Genomic DNA, 21,956 nt, shown 5'->3' with positions numbered 1-21,956 from the left:
CTACCTCCATTCACTACTACACATCTACACTCCTTCCAGAAGACTGAGATCCTCTAGTGAAAGACGCCTCATTGTACCACCACAGAGAGGCATGAAATCACTGTCCAGAACATTCTCGTTCAACGTTCCTGCCTGGTGGAATGATCTTCCCACCCCTATCCGGAATGCAGACTCCTTAACAGCTTTCAAACGACTGCTGAAAACCCATCTTTTTCGACACTATCTGACTCAATAAAAAAAAAAAAAAAAAAAAAAAAAAAAAAAAATATCCTCCCTTCTAGCCTGTTTTTCCTCTCTTTCTTGATCTTCTCCTTCTAGCCTGCACTCTTCTAACAACGCCTGATATATGGTATTTTTGAACACTTCCTATGTTGATCTGCCTCCTTAGGATGAATCACTTGTTGTATTCCCAATTGTAAGTCGCTTTGGATAAAAGCGTCGGCTAAATGAATAAATGTAAATGTAAATGTAAATGTATTGTACAAAATACCAAACTTTTGTTCATTTTGCTGTGTAGCATACATCAAGACAATTCATTACACATCAAACAAGGCTATATTGCCTGCATGCTAATACATTTGGTGTAATCTTACTTTTCTAAAGGCATATAATGCATAGATTAGGCTACACTCCAACGATCACATAAAACACATCAAGCATTTTAAAACATGAACACATAGTATTGCTATTAAAGCAACAGCAGCATAATACGTTGATTGTCTCTTAAAGAGTATCTCTGCTGTGTGCTGTCTGTAGAGAGAAGGGGTTCATTGAAATGTCAGAGGATGGGGAACAGGATGTCCGAAAGTCACGCTGGACAGATCATGTGCCATGCAAACTCGGAAAGTGTAAATCTGTTTCATTGTTTAATCTTAATTCAATTTACGGTAATTTCAGGTCATGAGTGAGCCGGACATCTATTCTTTGGAGGGTCTCAGAGAGGAGGGCGATCTCTGTAGATTGCTCTTTATCTGTGTTTTGCCGAGATTGAGCCATAGGATAACCGTTTTGCCTGACGGCTCTCTAAACACAAAGCACTTTCTATTCTCCTGATAATTGCGTTAAGTTTTAACAGTTTGATCCCCTGAGGTCCAGACAAACTGGCATGCGGTGATGGTCATGTATCAATTTAATGGCTGGGAAAGAGAATCATTCTAGATTCTCTGGTAATTTCTGCAGTTTGTTTGGTGAGCTCTTCGACCAAGATCCTACACAGAACACACACAAAGTAAATTGAAATGTGATATGAAGCGGTATAGTGACTATAGTTACTGATACAGATTTAGAAAGAGGAAAATTTGATCTATGTATGAATTAAGTGTGTGTGTGTGTAAACATCTTAAATATCTCAGTAAGGGTTCCTACGCAGTTTGGAAATACAGAAATTGATTTAAGTCATTTCCAGGAAATGCATGGAAAAAGTCAACTTTGCTGTTGTTTTATTCATAAACTACAGTTCACGATTCCTTTAAAATTTATTACATTTGAAATGCTGATCCCTGTAGATTTCCTGTAGGCAGCTGTAAAATAATGTAGATAAGACAAATAGTTTTCACAGTGCTTCAAAAGGCACATTTACACAACAATATATTTGGCTTATTAGCATTTTTTAACATTTCTTAACATTGTGAAAGGGATCCCCGTTTGTGAAAACAGTAACGTCATGCACATGTAGTGTTCAGTCTAAAGGCAAGTGTTTTCTTTACAAAGTGTCATCCCCATCTACTGGACTGTCAGCATATTTTTTAGTCATTTTCATGGATCTGCGTGAACAGAGGCATAGCACCAAATCTCGGGCCAAACTGATTGAACTTCTAAAAACTTTTTTGTCTCTGTAATGAGTAATGAAGATGTGGAATTTCAAATCCACTCTAAAATGTGAATATAGAGAAATAACAATGAAGTCTGACGCAAGAAAACGTTAAATATTTCTGGCATTTTTATGATCATTGTCAGCTTCTAAACATGAAAAACTGGCAATGAACTAATTACTTTATTGTAATAATATAGTTCTATTTTTTTATAACGACATTAAAGATTCACATGGACATGTTAAGCTGTTGTATTGTAGGATGTTTATTTGCAGTGTTTTTTTTTATCTTACAGATGTTTTATTCATGTCACATTGTGAGAAATAACAGTACTGTCTGTTCATTGGAGGACCGTGTGTAAGCTCTTAGTTTTAGGCAAGGGGAGGGGCGACAGTAATAGCGCATTCCTTGAGTCTCTTCAGTGGAAAACGACGAACACATTGTGCTGTATTTCTAGTGGAATCGATTAAGGTATGAGGTCTATTGTTGGGGGGGATTTTGTATGAGGGCCGTTGAATTTATTGCCGGGAGGTGGGCCGGATGTTTCCTTGAGAAGCACACGATTTGATTGGGATAGATTGTAGTTTTGGGTTTTCCTGACGAAAGTTTGGCGGCCGCCGATTGTTTTGAACGCTTCCCCATCTCCTGTAGTGGATAAGAAGACCAGCAGTCTATTATCTGCCTCTATGGTTATTGACTTGTGTACATATTAAGTGCCTTATTTCTCGTGGTGTCCTGGTTTAATGTTACTGAGTCTTATCATTCACGTGCAGTGTTATGTTTTATATCGACGACGGCTAAGTAGTTAGCCAGAGTGGTCTTGACATATATTCAGTGACTTTGTTTGGTGTTTATTGATGTGAGATTTGATGCACTTCGGGATCTTTGTATCTTTAGTGCTGTGTAATAAAATTGTGTATACTTGGTGGGCACATGAACTAATTTTAAGGTGTTGAAACCCTTTCTGCTCGTTAATGGCATTGCCTTAGGTAAATTGTGATTTGTCAAACACATCAACTGAAGTTTATATTTGATAACCATCTTAACCTGCTGCTTTGCCCTCTTGAGGTTTTAATATTTGAATAATTGTATAAGAATACAAGTGTCATCTTTGTATTTATTAAGGTTGCGTGCTTTAGTCTCCTCAGCTGATGTCCAAATAAATGATTTTGTCCAGTTAGGAACCTCTTGCACTTTTTCTTTCACCTCTATTGGAGTGTTACATGTGCGTTTGACACCTAGGCCTTCAGTGGCGTCCTATGTGAATAAATCCACCTCTTAATACCATCATAATAATGCTACAGATAGCTATAATATTTATGGTTTACAACTCACCACTGTATCTTTCAGTCTAACACATTCTCACTAAAATAATGTGTTTCTAAAAGCAAACACTCAGAATAACGTGAGATGATCTGCTGATGATCCTGAATGTCTTGTTGAATGAGTGTTGATAGCCTCAGCTCATTAATATTAACAGAGCAGCTGAAAAGACCCATTTCATGCACATGGCTCCTGTTTTCACCTCATTTATTATGCTGATGTCTTCAGTGAAATTAGTTTTAATGGGCAATTTACAGGAGATCTGGCATCAACAAACTGAGGTTATTTGTTTGTTACAAATTTGTAGATGTATTTCTGTGATTGTTTTTAACTATTTTTCTTACCATTACTTATATTTGAAAATAAATACATAAATAATATGATTGCAGTAAGTGATATGTCTTTTATTTAGTCAGATTAGCTCCTCCCATACTGCATTTACCTTCAATGAAGCTCCTCCCCCAACAATCGCATCATCAGTGAAGCTCCGCCCACAGTAATTCACCAATAAATGCTAGAATATTCCCATCAGTTTACAAGAGCAGACGAGCATCAAATCATCAGGAAGAGCTGAAATCTACCAAGACTGAGTTTAAGAGGACAGAGAGAAGATGAGAGACCCAGAACCCTGCAGAATCAAACACCCTGAAGATACTGAAGAACAAACAGGTTGGTTTATAAAGCTTCAAGGTGATTTAAATTTGCTGTAATAGGAAAAATCTTTAGCAATAAATAAAGCATCAAATAATATGACAGGACTCAACTATTTAAACATCTGTTTACAGCACTTTGAAATGTTATTTTTAATGGGATAACCAAATACATTTTGTGGTAAAATTAAATAAATACATCAAATTACCACAATAACCAGTAGATGGCAGCAGAGAAGCATTTATTGGCTTAGTAGTCCTTAAATTTTGTTTTATATCTTGAAATGGTAAATTCACTATTGATATTGATAACAAATGAGGAGCAAAACCCGATCATGCATTTCATTCATTCAGATGCAGGGGCCCTGTGCTTAAATCTGCCACACATGGTACATTTAATAAGAGTCAAATGTGTATTACCAAGAAATAAATGTTTAATATTATTAGTAATAACACTTTTTTAATGCAAAACAATAGTAATGTTATGATTACCAAAACTTCTGGTGCTTTTCTGTTATCACTGCGAACAAATGTTGGTCTGGAGTCCTGTAACATTGATAAATAATCTTGTAGCAAGTAAAGCATATTTATTAGTTCTTCCTTTAGAATTATTTAGTTTTTTACCTCTAGTGTTTTAAAAATAATAATTTGAAGATCAATGTACCTCATTTATGGAAATATTTCAGGGATATTTAATTTCTAAAAATGCACCAAAATGATCAAAATATTGTATAACGTTATATTTATGATGTTACATCAGGGTTAATTTTTATGTCCACATTTGTCTGCTTTTTATAAGGTACTGAAAATGAACCATTTTTACTTTTTATTTAGAGTTGACTGAAGAAATCAATGAGAATGAAGAACTGAGTGAAGCTGAGGAGCAAAGTCAAGCCAAACCTGGAGAAAAATCGTTGAGTTGCTCTCAAATCAAACAGAAAAATTTAAAGGAAAGAAGAGCCAAGAAATCTTTCACCTGCACTCAATGTGGAAAGAGTTTCACAAGCAAATCATGTCTTATGCGTCACATGAAGATCCACACTGGAGAGAAACCTTATCAGTGTTCACACTGTGACAAGAGATTCAGTCTGTCATCAAATCTGAAAACACATGAGAGGACCCACACTGGAGAAAAACTGTACACATGTGATCAGTGCGGGAAGAGTTTTGCACTAAAAGGACTACTTGCAGCACACATGAGAGTTCACACTGGAGAGAAAACATTTTCTTGTAATCAATGTGGGAAGAGTTTTGCACAATTATCACATCTTAAAACACACATAAATGTTCACTCTAGAGAGAAACTATATGCATGTGATCAATGTGACAAAGTGTTTTTGAGAGCTTCACACCTGAAGGATCACATGAGAGTTCATACAAAAGAGAAACCATATCCATGTCATTTGTGTGGAAAGAGTTTCTCCCGTCTAGATCATTTGAAAGGACATCAGAAAATGCACACTGGTGTGAGAGAGTACATGTGCTTTGAGTGTGAAAAGACTTTTACTACAGCAAGCAATTTAAAAATACATGAGAGGATCCACACTGGAGAAAAACCTTACAAGTGTTCACACTGTGACAAGAGATTCAATCTGTCAGGAGACCTGAAAAGACATGAGAGGATCCACACTGGAGAGAAACCGTATCACTGCACTGAATGTGGAAAACGTTTCAAACATTCATCTTCTGTGCAATATCATACAAAACACAATCACAGTAAGTAGATCATCTTCAGATCCAGCATTTTCAGATCTGATGCTGCGTCCTCACCAAATGTGACACAATAATGCATCAAACAAGGAAATATCATCTGGATAAATCTGTCCCAACCAGTCATTAAAAGTGACATAAAAAAAGAAACATTATCTAAAGTTTTCACAGTGAATAAAGTTCATCCTCGAAACCAGCAGATTAAACTGAGAGATTCAGATCAACTCAAAGATGGAGTTCCTCCCCAAAGAAACGTAATTGTACTTCATGATATAATTGTGCTTTCTTATGAATTTCATATAATGTTTAAATGTTTCAATTGTAGTTTACTTACTCTTTCATGAAGGAAAGTAAAAGCTTTTTACAAACTGTTCTTGTTTTGGAAGCTGAAGAAGATGCTGTAGCACTTTAAGAGAGCTGATATTTATTTTGAACCCTTTTATTCACTGTTGTTTTAAAAATGAATATCCATCCACTTAGGAACACAGAAGCAAGGTGTACTTTCATGTAGCTGCTTTGCTTCTCTTGTAAAAAGTGATTGATACTGGAACCTTGTATTAAAGGGCCCTGTTTTTCTTAAAGGAAAAGAGGAGGTAAAAGAATACAGTTAAACAACCGGACTGATGTGCAGTATCGTAAGAATAGTAAAACTGTTTAAACCAAAAACCTTGATACCTATAAAAATGATTTGCTTTTTAGATTTTATTGTCTGTTAATTGTATTTGCATATGGAAAATGTTCGCTCGTTAGGCTTTCTGCTTTAAAATATCTCAGTAAAGCTTTTGAATTTAATACTATCACAAGCCTCTCAAATGAAGAATAAAATAAAACAAACGTACGAATCATGGAGCTTGGATAAAGTTTGCTCGCTAGATGCAATGTAAGTCATGCCTTTTATCGTTTTCCCTGTTTGTTTTTTCAAAGTCCTGTCACCAAAGCCTTGTGGGCAATTGTTTCAGAAAGTAACTGAAACAATGCAGTTTAACTCGATCGTAGGGGTACAAGCAGAATGGTTTAAGTAGATGATGCAGTTACACAATAGATGTCTTTTTTCAAGTAAATTGTGAGTGTTTATGTTAGTATTATTATAAGCATATATATATATATATATATATATATATATATATATATATATATATATATATATATATATGTATGTGTGTGTGTGTGTGTGTGTGTGTGTGTGTGTGTGTGTGTGTGTGTGTGTGTGTGTGTGTGTGTACCTTCTTTAATTGGACACACATTCAGTTATGTCTACCAACTTGACAAATATATTGTAAATACCATTATAATTAGTGCAAAACTATTAATCGTCTACAAGTATTTAGTATTTAATGTTTTTGCATAAGTTACTTATTATATTGGACTATATGTAACTTTATGAAAAGTAATTTATATGCAATGTTTTACTACAAATCTATTTATTTTCACTGTCTTTAAACTGAGATTTATCTTGTGGCTCCCTCGTGTGGATAACATTAGTATTATGGCCTTCAACTCTGAATCACATTGATATAAATGGCTAATATTTTTTGGGATGATTACAAATGTTTAATGATTACTTTACTGATAATGAAGCCTGTATTAACAATGTGATTCATTTTGTGTGCGCCCCCCTAAATTTTTTTAGCACCAGCCGCCACTGTCGACGACGGCTAAGTAGTTAGCCAGAGTGGTCTTGAAATATATTCAGTGACTTTGTTTGGTGTTTATTGATGTGAGATTTGATGCACTTCGGGATCTTGGTGTTGAAACCCTTTCTGCCCGTTAATGACACTGCCTTAGGTAAATTGTGATTTGTCAAACACATCAACTGAAGTTTATATTTGATAACCATCTTAACCTGCTGCTTTGCCCTCTTGAGGTTTTAATATTTGAATAATTGTATAAGAATACAAGTGTCATCTTTGTATTTATTAAGGTTGTGTGCTTTAGTCTCCTCAGCTGATGTCCAAATACATGATTTTGTCCAGTTAGGAACCTCTTGCACTTTTTCTTTCACCTCTATTGGAGTGTTACATGTGCGTTTGACACCTAGGCCTTCAGTGGCGTCCTATGTGAATGAATCCACCTCTTAATACCATCATAATAATGCTACAGATAGCTATAATATTTATGGTTTACAACCCACCACTGTATCTTTCAGTCTAACACATTCTCACTAAAATAATGTGTTTCTAAAAGCAAACACTCAGAATAAAGTGAGATGATCTGCTGATGATCCTGAATGGCTTGTTGAATGAGTGTTGATAGCCTCAGCTCATTAATATTAACAGAGCAGCTGAAGAGACTCATTTCATGCACATGGTTCCTGTTTTCACCTCATTTATTATGCTGATGTCTTCAATGAAATGAGTTTTAATGGGCAATTTACAGGAGATCTGGTGTCAACAAACTGAGGTTATTTGTTTGTTACAAATTTGTAGATGTATTTCTGTGATTGTTTTTAACTATTTTTCTTACCATTACTTATATTTGAAAATAAATACATAAATAATATGATTGCAGTAAGTGATATGTCTTTTATTTAGTCAGATTAGCTCCTCCCATACTGCGTTCACCTTCAGTGAAGCTCCTCCCCCAACAATCGCATCATCAGTGAAGCTCCGCCCACAGTAATTCAACAATAAATGCTAGAATATTCCCATCAGTTCACAAGAGCAGACGAGCATCAACTCATCAGGAAGAGCTGAAATCTGCCAAGACTGAGTTTAAGAGGACAGAGAGAAGATGAGAGACCCAGAACCCTGCAGAATCAAACACACTGAAGATACTGAAGAACAAACAGGTTGGTTTATAAAGCGTCAAGGTGATTTAAATTTGCTGTAATAGGAAAAATATTTAGCAATAAATAAAGCATCATATTATGATAGAACTCAACTATTTAAACATCTGTTTACAGCACTTTGAAATGTTATTTTTAATGGGATAACCAAATACATTTTGTGTTAAACAAACTATTATTTAAAATTAAACAAATACATCAAATGACCATCATAACCAGTAGATGGCAGCAGAGAAGCAGTTATTGGCTTAGAAGTCTTTCATTTTTGCTTTTTATTTTGAAATGATAAATTCACTATTATAATACATCAAATGTTGTCTTTACTGTCAAATGTGTTTTACCAAGAAATAAATGTTTAATATTATAAGTAACAGCACTTTTTAATGCAAAACAATTGTTACTTTATGATTACCAAAACTGCTTCTGGTGATTTTCTGGTATCACTTTGAACTAATGTTGGTCTGGAGCCCTGTAAGGGACACTTTCTATGAACTGAGTACTTTTCAGTAACATTGATAAATAATTGTGTATTAAGTAAAGCATATTTATTAGTTCTTCCTATAGAATTATTTAGGATTTTTACCTTTAGTGTTTTAAAAATAATAATTTGAAGATCAATGTACCTCATTTATGGAAAATTTTCAGGGATATTTAATTTCTAAAAATGTATCAAAATGATCAAAACATTGTATAACAGTTATCTTTGTATTGTTATATCAAGGTTAATCTTTATGTTCACATTTGTCTGCTTTTTATAAGTTACTGAAAATGAACAATTTTTACTTTTATTTAGAGTTGATTGAAGAAATCGATGAGAATGAAGAACTGAGTGAAGCTGAGGAGCAAAGTCAAGCCAAACCTGGAGAAAAACCTTTGAGTTGCTCTCAAATCAAACAGAAAGATTTAAAGAAAATAAGAGCCAAGAAATCTTTCACCTGCACTCAGTGTGGAAAGAGTTTCACAAGCAAATCATGTCTTGAGCGTCACTTGAACATTCACACTGGAGAGAAACCTTATAAATGTTCACATTGTGACAAGAGATTCAATCAGCCAGGAAATCTGAAAAGACATGAGAGGATCCACACTGGAGAGAAACCGTATCACTGCACTGAATGTGGGAGGTGTTTCAATACTTCATCTGCTCTACACAGTCATACAAAACACAATCACAGTAAGTAGATCATCTTCAGATCCAGCACTTTCACATCTGATGCTGCGTCCTCAACAAATGTGACACAATAATGCATCAAGCAATAAAATATCTCTGACTCAAATAATGTCTTTCTTAAAGCAAATACAAATAAAGTGAGATGATGCTGTTGAGGTAGTAGTATAAGTGTGATTAATAGTGCTGATGGTTAAAAAGCTTCAAGCTGATTTAAATTTGCTGTAATAGGAACAATCTTTAGAGCTCTGCAATAAATAAAGCATCAAATAATATGACAGGACTCAACTATTTACATCACTTTAAAGTGCTATTCTTAATGGGATAACCAAATACATTTTGTGGTAAACAATTATTTAAAATTAAATAAATACATCAAATTGCCATCATAACCAGTAGATGGCAGCAGAGAAGCAGTTATTGGCTTAGTAGTCCTTCATTGTTGCTTAATATTTTGAAATGATAAATTCACTATTGATATTGATAACAAATGAGGGGTCAAACCCAATCATTCATTCATTCATTCATTTATTCATTCATTCATTCATTCATTCATTCAGATGCTGTGCTTAAATCTGCCACAGATGGTACATTTAATAAGAGTAAGATACATTTTTTTTATATATAAAAATGAGAATTTGCATGTTAATGTTGTACATTTTGCATGCTTCACTGTCAGATGTGTATTACCAAGAAATAAATGTTTAATTTTATTAGTAACAACTATAGTAGTTTTATGATTACCAAAACTTCTGGTGCTTTTCTGTTACCACTGCGAACAAATGTTGGTCTGGAGTCCTGTAACATTATTAAATCATTTTGTAGCAAGTAAAGCATATTTATTAGTTCTTCCTTTAGAATTATTTAGGATTTTAATACCTCTAGTGTTTTAAAAATAATAATTTGAAGATCAATGTACCTCATTTATCGAAATTTTTCAGGGACATCCAATTTCTAAAAAGGCAGCAAAATGATCAAAATATTGTATAACAGTTATCTTTATATTGTTATATGAGGGTTAATTCTTATGTCCACATTTGTCTGCTTTTTATAAGTTACTGAGAAAGAACCATTTTTTCTTTTATTTAGAGTTGACTGAAGAAATCAATGAGAATGAAGAACTGAGTGAAGCTGAGGAGCAAAGTCAAGCCAAACCTGGAGAAAAACCTTTGAGTTGCTCTCAAATCAAACAGAAAGATTTAAAGAAAAGAAGAGCCAAGAAATCTTTCACCTGCACTCAGTGTGGAAAGAGTGTCTCAAGCAAACCAAGTCTTATGCGTCACATGAAGATCCACACTGGAGAGAAACCTTATCAGTGTTCACACTGTGACAAGAGATTCAGTCAGTCATCATATCTGAAAACACATGAGAGGATCCACACTGGAGAAAAACTGTACACATGTGATCAGTGCGGGAAGAGTTTTGCACTAAAAGGACTACTTGAAGTACACATGAGAGTTCATACTGGAGAGAAACCGTTTACTTGTGATCAATGTGGGAATAGTTTCAAACATTTATCAAATCTTAAAGCACACATAAATGTTCACACTAGAAAGAAACTGTATGCATGTGATCAATGCGACAAAGTGTTTTTGAGAGCTTCACACCTGGAGCAGCACATGAGAGTTCATACAAAAGAGAAACCATATCCATGTCATTTGTGTGAAAAGAGTTTCTCCCGTCTAGATCATTTGAAAGGACATCAGAAAATACACACTGGTGTGAGAGAGTACATGTGCTTTGAGTGTGAGAAGACTTTTACTACAGCAAACTGTTTAAAACTGCATGAGAGGATCCACACTGGAGAAAAACCTTTTAAGTGTTCACACTGCGACAAGAGATTCAGTCATTCAAGATATCTAAAAGCACATGAGAGGATTCACACTGGAGAAAAACCTTATAAGTGTTCACACTGTGACAAGAGATTCAATCAGCCAGGAACTCTGAAAAGACATGAGAGGATCCACACTGGAGAGAAACCGTATCACTGCACTGAATGTGGGAAGTGTTTCAGTGATCCATCTGCTCTATACAGACATACAAAACACAAGCACAGTAAGTAGATCATCTTCAGATCAAGCACTTTAAGATCTGATGCTGTGTCCTCAACAAATGTGACACAATAATGCATCAAACAAGGAAATATCATCTGGATAAATCTGTCCCAACCAGTCATTAAAAGTGACATAAAAAAGAAACATTATCTAACGTTTTCACAGTGAATAAAGTTCATCCTCGAAACCAGCAGATTAAACTGAGAGATTCAGATCAACTCAAAGATGGAGTTCCTCCCCAAAGAAACGTAAATTGTACTTCATGATATAATTGTGCTTTCTTATGAATTTCATATAATGTTTAAATGTTTCAATTGTAGTTTACTTACTCTTTCATGAAGGAAAGTAAAAGCTTTTTAAAAGTTGAAGAAGATGCTGTAACACTTTTAGAGAGCTGATATTTATTTTGAACCCTTTTATTCACTGTTGTTTTAAAAATGAATATCCATCCACTTAGGAACACAGAAGCAAGGTATACTTTCATGTAGCTGCTTTGCTTCTCTTGTAAAAAGTGATTGATACTGGAACCTTGTATTAAATGGGCCCTGTTTTTCTTAAAGGAAAAGAGGAGGTAAAAGAATACAGTTAAACAACCGGACTGATGTGCAGTATCGTAAGAATAGTAAAACTGTTTAAACCGAAAACCTTGATACCTATAAAAATGATTTGCTTTTTAGATTTTATTGTCTGTTAATTGTATTTGCATATGGAAAATGTTCGCTCGTTAGGCTTTCTGCTTTAAAATATCTCAATAAAGCTTTTGAATTTAATTGAATGCCTTTATTGTCATTGTATTGTCATGGAAACGGTAACTTTGTGCTTATTTCACTCATAGATTGCAGTTCATGATTCCTTTAAAAAGTATTAATTTTGAAGTGCTGATCCCTGTAGATTTCCTGTAGACAGCTGTAGGCATGGGCGACATTTGACTCTTGAGTCGAGGGGGGCAAGAAAAAAAAAATCAGATGTAAGCATTAAAACAGTGCCCTACGGGTTTTGCAGCACATCAAAGCAGTCAATTAAAGCGCTGCACTTCAGCCCGGGCCGATGGGCCCTGACTTTTTTTTACACCCCAGGGCTACGGCTTCGGGCCAATTTTCACGTCATAGTTCAGACCCCGGCAGGCATCGGGCCTGTTTTAGGCTTCTCCTTATTTTCATAATTTAGACATCCATCAATTATGGTGAAGAAAAAAAATGCCGCGCTGGTGGAAACAACACGAAACTTCACTTTCGCTTTCACTTTTGAGACCGACTCAGACACCGTTTAGTGTGCTTTAGCGCAGCTGAATCTGTGTTCAAGCCACACAATAGGCTAAAACTCGCCCCAAGCACCGGCAAAAATAAATAACAATGAATGTGTCGAGGAAAGAGTAAGGACATAAATGAATTATTTATTAATTAATTTGTGTATTCTGCGTCATTGTCGCAAAGATCCTGACTCGCAATTTACGGATTACATGAAAGAGTTTGTGCTTTTGATTTGTTTTATTTCGTTAAGTAATAATTTAAAGCTTTCTATAAATGTATTTATTATGTCTGTGAGGCATGCATTTCGCTTCATTTTGTCAAGCACTCCTGTTCAAGAACCAGACGGCAGAAAGCACATAATTTTTGTTTTCTTTAATTTATAAAAATGCTGTAACGTTTTTTTCGATGTATTACTCGTACTTTGTGAGCAAAAATGACGGATAATTTTAAATTGCTTCCAATTAAAAAAATGCAAGTGATCGCGCTGGTGCCTCGATGTCCTGCAAGCTTTAGCTTCCACTTTCTGCACAAACTATGGGTATATAGCACACATTTATCTGTAACGTTTAAACTACCATTGTTTTATACTTGAACTGTTTTATATCTATAGATTTCATTTTAGGCAAGTCGTGATGATTTGAGAAGGCAAACTGATCAAACAGACTATGATCAGTCTTCCGCTGGGCGCTGTTCGGTATATATATATATATATATATATATATATATATAACGAATAAAAAATGCTCCAAGCGTTTTTCTAAATTAGCTAAATAAAAAACGAAACTAAATATAAACATTTTGCCATTACATACAAAACTAAACTATTTTATAGCTGAAACAGTAAGTTGTTTTGGGAGAAGGGGAAAATATATTTTTATCCCGTCTATTGCTTCACCGTTATTTCGAGAATAAACCCAGCGTAAATATGCAAATGTCACTCCCAAAACATATAAGCTTGCATGTGCCGAAAAACGAAAGTTTCATACAAATTCTAAATGGATTATAGCCTGGAAAGTGCAAAGCACGCTCCCCTTATTATCACTAAAAGTTCATAGAGATCTCACAAAATTCCGTTATAATTAATAAAGCTCTCTAAACACAATTAATATTTTATTTACATCGCGTCTACACTCATAAGATGATTCACGAGCGCACAAAACGGCACTTAATAAAAACCGATCAGGCGCTTTCAGCAGTGAGTGAATTCTGACAAGTGTTTCTAATTGTTCGGAAACAACAGATATGTCTGTGATTGGCTACATTGCTCAACACTGCAAAAACACGTTGGATAGTTTGCCAGATCTTCAATTGCTTTGCTTTCGTTTGAGGGTTATATAGCACCGTCTAGTTCCCAAGTACAACCGAGCCTAAGCTTGGCTAAAGCAGTTGCAGCGGGGCTGTCGAGGATTCCATGACTAACCACAGGGGGGGCAACTGCCCCCCCCTTGCCCCCCCTAATGTCGCCCATGGCTGTGAAATAATGTGGATTAGACAGTTATTTTTACAGTGCTTCAAAAGGTACATTTACACAACAATATATTTGGTTTCTTAGTATTTTTTTTTTTTTCAGACAACAGCATAGTGAAAGGGATCCCCGTTTGTGAAAACAGTAACATCATGCACATGTGTTTTGTGTTCAGTCTGTCGACGCATAGTGTTTCTTTACAAAGTGACATCGCCATCTATTGGCCTGTTAGCATATTTTCTGTCATTTTCATGGATCTTTGTGAGGCGTAGTGCCCAAATGCAATCTCGTGCAAAACTTCTAAACACTTTATTGTCTCTGTAGTGAGTAATGAAGATGGGGAATTTCAAATCCACTCTAAAATGTGAATATAGAGAAATAACAATGAAGTCTGACACAAGAAAACGTTAAATATTGCTGGCATTTTTATGATCATTGTCAGTTTCTAAACATGAAAAACATGGCAATGATCTAATTTATTGTAATAATATAGTAAGATTTTTTATAACGACATTAAAGATTTATATGGACATTTTAAGCTGTATTGTAGGATATTTATTTGTAGTGATTTTATCTTACAGATGTTCTATTCATGTCACATTGTGAGAAATAACAGTGCTGTCTTTCATTGGAGGACCGTGTGTAAGCTCTTAGTTTTAGGCAAGGGGAGGGGCGACAGTAATAGCGCCCTCCATGAGTCATCCTGGACCCCATACTCTCACTCCAGGCTCATATCAAAACCACCACCAAGTCTGCGTTCTTTCACCTCAAAAACATCTCCAGACTCCGGTCATCACTCTCTGACTCTGTGACTGAAACACTCATCCATGCCTTCATTACATCCCGCTTGGACTACTGCAATGGTGTACTGTATGGTCTGCCCAGTAAGACCCTGGATAGACTGCAGTATGTCCAAAACTCAGCTGCCAGGGTCCTGACACGATCGAATCCATGGCAGCACATCACCCCCACACTCAAGAAGCTTCACTGGCTCCCCGTCAAATCTCGCATTCAATACAAAATCCTGCTCCTAACCTACAAATCACTCCATGGACTTGCACCCCAGTACCTCGCTGATCTCCTCCACCGTTGCTCACAGCCAAGGTCCCTGCGATCCTCTGACAAGGACCAGCTTGCCACTCCTCGCACCAGGCTACGGACTTTTGGTGATAGAGCTTTCTGTGTTTCTGCCCCCACCCTCTGGAACAAACTACCTCTCCACATACGTCATGCCCCCAGACTGCTGTCCTTCAAAAAGCACCTCAAGGCATACTTGTTCACAGAGGCCTTTGGTCTCTAAAATCCCCCCCCCCCCCCCCCCCGACACCAGTTCCCATCCCTTGTAAAGCGGCCTTGGGTTTCTTGAAAGGCGCTATAAAAGTCAAAGTTATTATTATTATTATTATTATGAGTCTCTTCAGTGGAAAACGACGAACACTTGTGCTGTATTTCTAGTGGAATCGATAAAGGTATGAGGTCTATTTTGGGGGGATTTTGTATGAGGGCTGCCGAACTTCTTGCTGGGAGGTGCGCTGGATGTTCCTTACGACCTACACGAAGTGATTGGGAGGGATCGATTGTAGTTTGGGGTTTTCCTGACGAAAGTTTGGCGGGTGTCGGTTGTTTTCCCGAACGCTTCCTCATGTCCGTTAGCGGATAAGAAAGCCAGCAGTCCATCTGCAGCAATCTGCCTCTATGGTTATTGTCTTATGTGCATATTAAGTGCCTTATTAAATCTCTCATCACTGACATCTTTACCTCCGTCCATAGAGGTCGCTGTTGTCATGGAATAGCGCTATTTGTGTACATCGGCGAACTTTCTACGTGGAGCGTCTGATTAACACGAATGGAGAAGAAACATGAACTTTTCGGTGCGCGTTGTGAAATATTTCAAAGGTTTTTCTATACCTCTTAAATCCTGGCTTATGAAGTGCACAAGGTACTGTTTTAGTTTCATTCTGTGTGGTAAACTTTGAGATTCTTTAAAGTGTTTATTTAGCGATCTCCAGAACGTTTAGTAAGTCATTATCATATATGCAGATATTCAATATCAGTGATAACCATTTAATTTGTTAATGTTATTATTCAGAGAGTGTGTTTGTTGTTACTGTCTTAAGCACAATGTATTATCACCTCGTTAGTGTTATTGTTTCTCTTGGTTTGCATACCAGATAGATTGTTTACAGTAATTCAGGTCTTTCTTGGTCATTTTATGCGTTTTGTTTTTCTCTCTAAATTGAGATCGTCAGTTCATAGTTATCTCATTTCATATTGCACTCTAAAAGGAGTTTGTAGTCATTCAGGTAGCACTTTAAATGAAGTTTGTCAAGTGTTAAAATAATTCATATTATATATTGAACATGATACATCAGGAAAAAAAAAAAAGGTAGTTCAGTTCTTGTGGGTTCCAGCACATACAGGAGTGGCGGGAAATGAGGAAGCAGATCAGTTAGCAAAACAGGCAGCAGCAAAAGAAGTTATAGATATGCAAATTTTGTATAGTAAATCCGAACTTAAGTCAATAATTAAAAAGAAAATAACAGAGAAATGGCAATCCTATTGGGATAATGAACAAAGGGGCAGGCATCTGTACTCAATACAATCATCAGTAAACAGAAGTAGAAATTCAAGAGGGAGTAGAAAGGAAGACTGTATTCTTTCAAGACTAAGGCTGGGACATACGGGACTTAATGCAACATTAAATATAATAGGAAAACATCCAACAGGGTTGTGCGACTGGTGTGGAGTCAGAGAAACAGTAGAACATGTTCTCATTTATTGCAATAAATATACTGAGGATAGAAGGAAAATAATTGAAGAACTTCAGAAAAATGGTGTACAGGAATTAACATTAAAAGAACTCTTAAATCCAGTAGGAAGTGATAATCTATTAGTATTATTTCTAAAAAGGACTCAGTTAATTCATAGAATATAAAGATTATTATTATTATTGGGGTTATTATTAAGATCGGTAGAAGAGTACTATTATTATTATCATTATTATTATTATTATTATTATTATTATTATTATTATTATCCCTTGTCCCTAGTCTGGGAAGGACCTGGGCTGTAGATGAAGGAGCTGAACACGCAGCAGCATCGAAAGGCCGGGTCCTGAATAGGTTGGGATGAGGGTAAGTATAAGTCTCTGATTCATTGATCACAGTAGATGGCGGTAATGCTCTATCTAAGAAGCGAGCCGCCAATAAAAACGAGAAAGAAGAAGGAGGACCGTGTGTAAGCTCAAGGGGATGGGCGACAGCGATAGCGCCCTCCATTAGTCTCTTCAGTGGAAATCGACGAACACTTGTGCTGTATTTCTAGTGGAATCGATAAAGGTATGAGGTCTATTGTTATTTTGTATGAGGGCTGCCCAGTTTGGGGTTTTCCTGACGAAAGTTTGGCGGCCGTCGGTTGTTTTCCCGAACGCTTCCTCATGTCCGATAGCGGAGAAGAAAGCCAGCAGTCCATCTGCAGCAATCTGCCTCAATGGTTATTGTCCTTAAGTGCCGTAAAAGACTGACATCTTTACCTCCGTCCATAGAGGTCGTTGTTGTCATGTAATAGCGCTATTTGTGTACATCGGCAAACTTTCTACGTGAAGCGTCTGATTAACACGAATGGAGAAGAAACACGAACTTTTCGGTGCGCGTTGTGAAATAGTTTAAAGGTTTTTCTCTACCTCTTAACTCCTGGCTGATGAAGGGCACAAAGGTGTTTTAGTTTCATTCTGTGTGGTAAACTTTGAGGGGCTTTAAAGTGTTTATTTAGCGATCTCCAGAACGTTTAGTAAATTATTATATGCAGATTTTCAATATCAGTGATGACCATTTAATTTGTTAATGTTATTATTCAGAGAGTGTGGTTTGTTGTTACTGTCTTAAGCACAATGTATTATCACCTCGTTAGTGTTATTGTTTCTCTTGGTGTGCATACCAGATAGATTGTTTACAGTAGCCTAATTCAGGTCTTTTTTGGTCATTTAATATGTGTTATGTTTTTTTTTTTTTTAATCTAAATTGAGATTGTCAGTTCATAGTTATCTCATTTGATATTGCACTCTAAAATGAGATTGTAGTAGTTATTCAGGTAGCACTTTAAAATAAGTTTGTCAAGTGTTAAAATAATTCATATTATTCACACTTACTACAGAGCAGTAAAGCAAGGTTATTATTACTTTTAGCCTGTATACTGAAAATGTGATTGTCATACTATTAATTGTGTCGGCCAGTTTGATTGCAAATGTGTGTACATTAGTTTATATGTTTGTAATGGGCATTTTGACACAATTTCTGGTCAGATGTCTAATGGTTGTTTGTACGTTTGTGTTTATGCAGCTCTTCTGGTGTTTTTTAGAAATAAATATTTTATAAACTTCAGTTCCTGGAGAGTAAAGTGCATCTCTTCAGCCGGAAACTTAGAATAAAGTTGATCTGCTGATGATCCTGAATGGCTTGTTGAATGAGTGTTGATAGCCTCAGCTCATTAATATTAACAGAGCAGCTGAAAAGACCCATTTCATGCACATGGCTCCTGTTTTCACCTCATTTATTATGCTGATGTCTTCAGTGAAATTAGTTTTAATGGCCAATTTACAGGAGATCTGGTGTCAACATACTGAGGTTATTTGTTTGCTACAAATTTGTAGATGTATTTCTGTGATTGTTTTTAACTATTTTTCTTTCCATCACTTATATTTGAAAATAAATACATAAATATTATGATCGCAGTAAGTGATATATCTATTATTTTGTCAGATTAGCTCCTCCCATGCTGCGTTCACCTTCAGTGAAGCTCCTCCCAATAAGAATTGCATCATCAGTGAAGCTCCGCCCATAATTCACCAATAAATGCTGGAATATTCCCATCAATTTACAAGAGCAGACGAGCATCAAATCATCAGGAAGAGCTGAAATCTGCCAAGACTGAGTTTAAGAGGACAGAGAGAAGATGAGAGACCCAGAACCCTGCAGAATCAAACACACTGAAGATACTGAAGAACAAACAGGTTGGTGTTTATGTGTCTTTCTTTATTAATAGTGCTCATGGATATAAAGCTTCAAGCAGATTTAAATTTGCTTTAATAGGAAACATCTTTAGAGCTCTGCAATAAATAAAGCATCATATTATGACAGAACTCAACTATTTAAACATCTGTTTACAGCACTTTGAAATGTTATTTTTAATGGGATAACCAAATACATTTTGTGGTAAACAAACTATCATTAAAAATTAAACAAATACATCAAATTACCACCATAACCAGTAGATGGCAGCAGAGAAGCAGTTATTGGCTTAGAAGTCTTTTATTTTTGCTTTTTTATTTTGAAATGATAAATTCACTATTATAATACATCAAATGTTGTCTTTACTGTCAAATGTGTTTTACCAAGAAATAAATTTTCAATATTATTAGTAACAACACTTTTTAATGCAAAACATTTTTTACTTTATGATTACCAAAACTGCTTCTGGTGCTTTTCTGGTATCACTTTGAACTAATGTTGGTCTGGAGTCCTGTAAGAGACACTTTCTATGAACTGAGTACTTTTTCAGTAACATTGATAAATAATTTTGTAAAGTATATTTATTAGTTCTTCCTATATAATTATTTAGGATTTTAATACCTCTAGTGTTTTAAAAATAATAATTTGAAGATCAATGTACCTCATTTATGGAAATATTTCAGGGATATTTAATTTCTAAAAATGCACCAAAATGATCAAAATATTGTATAATGGTTATCTTTATATTGCTATGTCAGGGTTAATTTTTATGTCCACATTTGTCTGCTTTTTATTAGTTACTGCAAAATGAACCACTTTTACTTTTCATTTAGAGTTGATTGAAGAAATCGATGAGAATGAAGAACTGAGTGAAGTCGAGGAGCAAAGTCAAGCCAAACCTGGAGAAAAACCTTTGAGTTCCTCTCAAATCAAACAGAAAGATTTAAAGAAAAGAAGAGTCAATAAATCTTACACCTGCACTCAATGTGGAAAGAGTTTCTCAAGCAAACCAAGTCTTGAGCATCACATGAACTTTCACACTGGAGAGAAACCTTATCAGTGTTCACACTGTGACAAGAGATTCAGTCAGTCATCAAATCTGAAAAGACATGAGAAGATCCACACTGGAGAGAAACCTTTTACTTGTAATCAGTGCGGCAAGAGTTTTGCACTAAAAGGACTACTTGCAGAACATATGAGAGTTCATACTGGAGAGAAACCATTTATTTGTAATCATTGTGGGAAGAGTTTTGTACGATCATCACATCTTAAAGCACACATAAATGTTCACACTAGAGAGAAACTGTATGCATGTGATCAATGCGACAAAGTGTTTTTGGGAGCTCAAAACCTGAAGATACACCTGACAGTTCATACAAAAGAGAAACCATATCCATGTCATTTTTGTGGAAAGAGTTTCTCCCGTCTACAACATTTGAAACTTCATCAGAAAATACACACTGGTGTGAGAGAGTACATGTGCTTTGAGTGTGAAAAGACTTTTACTACAGCGGACAGTTTAAAACTGCATGAGAGGATTCACTCTGGAGAAAATCCTTACAAGTGTTCGCACTGTGACAAGAGATTCAATCAATCAGCACATCTGAAAAGACATGAGAGGATCCACACTGGAGAAAAACCTTACAAGTGTTCACACTGTGACAAGAGATTCAATCAATCAGCACATCTGAAAATACATGAGAGGATCTACACTGGAGAGAAACCTTATCACTGCACTGAATGTGGGAAGTGTTTCAATAATTCATCTGCTCTACACAGTCATACAAAACACAATCACAGCAAGTAGATCATCTTCAGATCCAGCACTTTCAGATCTGATGCTGCGTCCTCAACAAATGGGACACAATAATGCATCAAATATCATCTGGATAAATCTGTCCTACTCCTAACCAGTCATTAAAAGTGACGTCAAAAACATAAACATCATCTATAGTTTTGTCAGTGAATAAAGTTAATCTACGAGACCAGCAGATTCAACTGAGAGATTCAGATCAACTCAAAGATGGAGTTCCTCCCCAAAGGAACTTACTTAATTTTGCTTCATGACATAATTGTGCTTTCTTATGAGTTTCATATAATGTTCAAAATGTTTTAATTTATATTGATCAATTGTAGTTTGCTTACTCTTTCATGAAGGAATGTAAAAGCTTTTTACAAACTGTTCTTGTTCAGGAAACTGAAGATGATGTAACTCTTTAAGAGAGCTGAGATTTGTTTTTTTATCTTTTTATTCACTGTTGTTTTTAAATTTATGTTCATCCACTTCTAATGCATTTACTATGCCAAGGTAAATATAGTTTTACATTCTATGGCATCTTTAAGATAATAAAAATGTCTGCAAGTTGCATTATTAACTTTAATAAACTGTTGTAAGGCATGTGTACATTATACCAAACTTTTGTTCATTTTGCTGTGTAGCATACATCTGACCATTCATTTTACATTAAACAAGGGTATATTGCATGTTAATACATTTGGCAACTTCCTTTTCTGAAGGCATATATTGCATAGATGCACACTCCAAAGATCACATAAAACACATCAAGCGTATAAAAGACATGAAAACATGCTACTGTTGCTTATAGCGATACTAATAAGTTGATTGTCTCTTAAAGATTATCTTGTTGGCTGGGCAGAAAGTGTCTGTGTAAATCTGATTCATTGTGTATTCCTAATTCAATTTACGGTAATTTTTAAGGTCATGAGAGAGCCGGAC

The 21,956-nt window shown here is 35.6% G+C and overlaps 1 protein-coding gene across 1 annotated transcript in view; it reads left to right on the top strand.

Moving 5' to 3' along the window:
• Positions 1–21,664, top strand: part of LOC141343542 (uncharacterized) — a gene marked incomplete at its 5' end in the record, with an annotated part of 269,291 nt that extends 247,627 nt beyond the window's left edge. The window contains 7 exon segments of the mRNA XM_073848140.1: positions 4,619–5,500; positions 9,073–9,450; positions 9,571–9,584; positions 10,647–11,457; positions 13,949–13,961; positions 20,234–20,504; positions 20,754–21,664. Coding sequence (XP_073704241.1) covers positions 4,619–5,500; positions 9,073–9,450; positions 9,571–9,584; positions 10,647–11,457; positions 13,949–13,961; positions 20,234–20,504; positions 20,754–21,026 — 2,642 coding nt within the window.
• Between the last annotated feature and the right edge of the window lie 292 nt (positions 21,665–21,956).

This window comes from Garra rufa, chromosome 1 (genome assembly GCF_049309525.1).
Source record: "Garra rufa chromosome 1, GarRuf1.0, whole genome shotgun sequence".
Lineage (NCBI taxonomy): Eukaryota > Metazoa > Chordata > Actinopteri > Cypriniformes > Cyprinidae > Garra > Garra rufa.
Note: the sequence above shows the minus strand (reverse complement) of the source record. Positions and strands in the feature narration are given on the sequence as shown.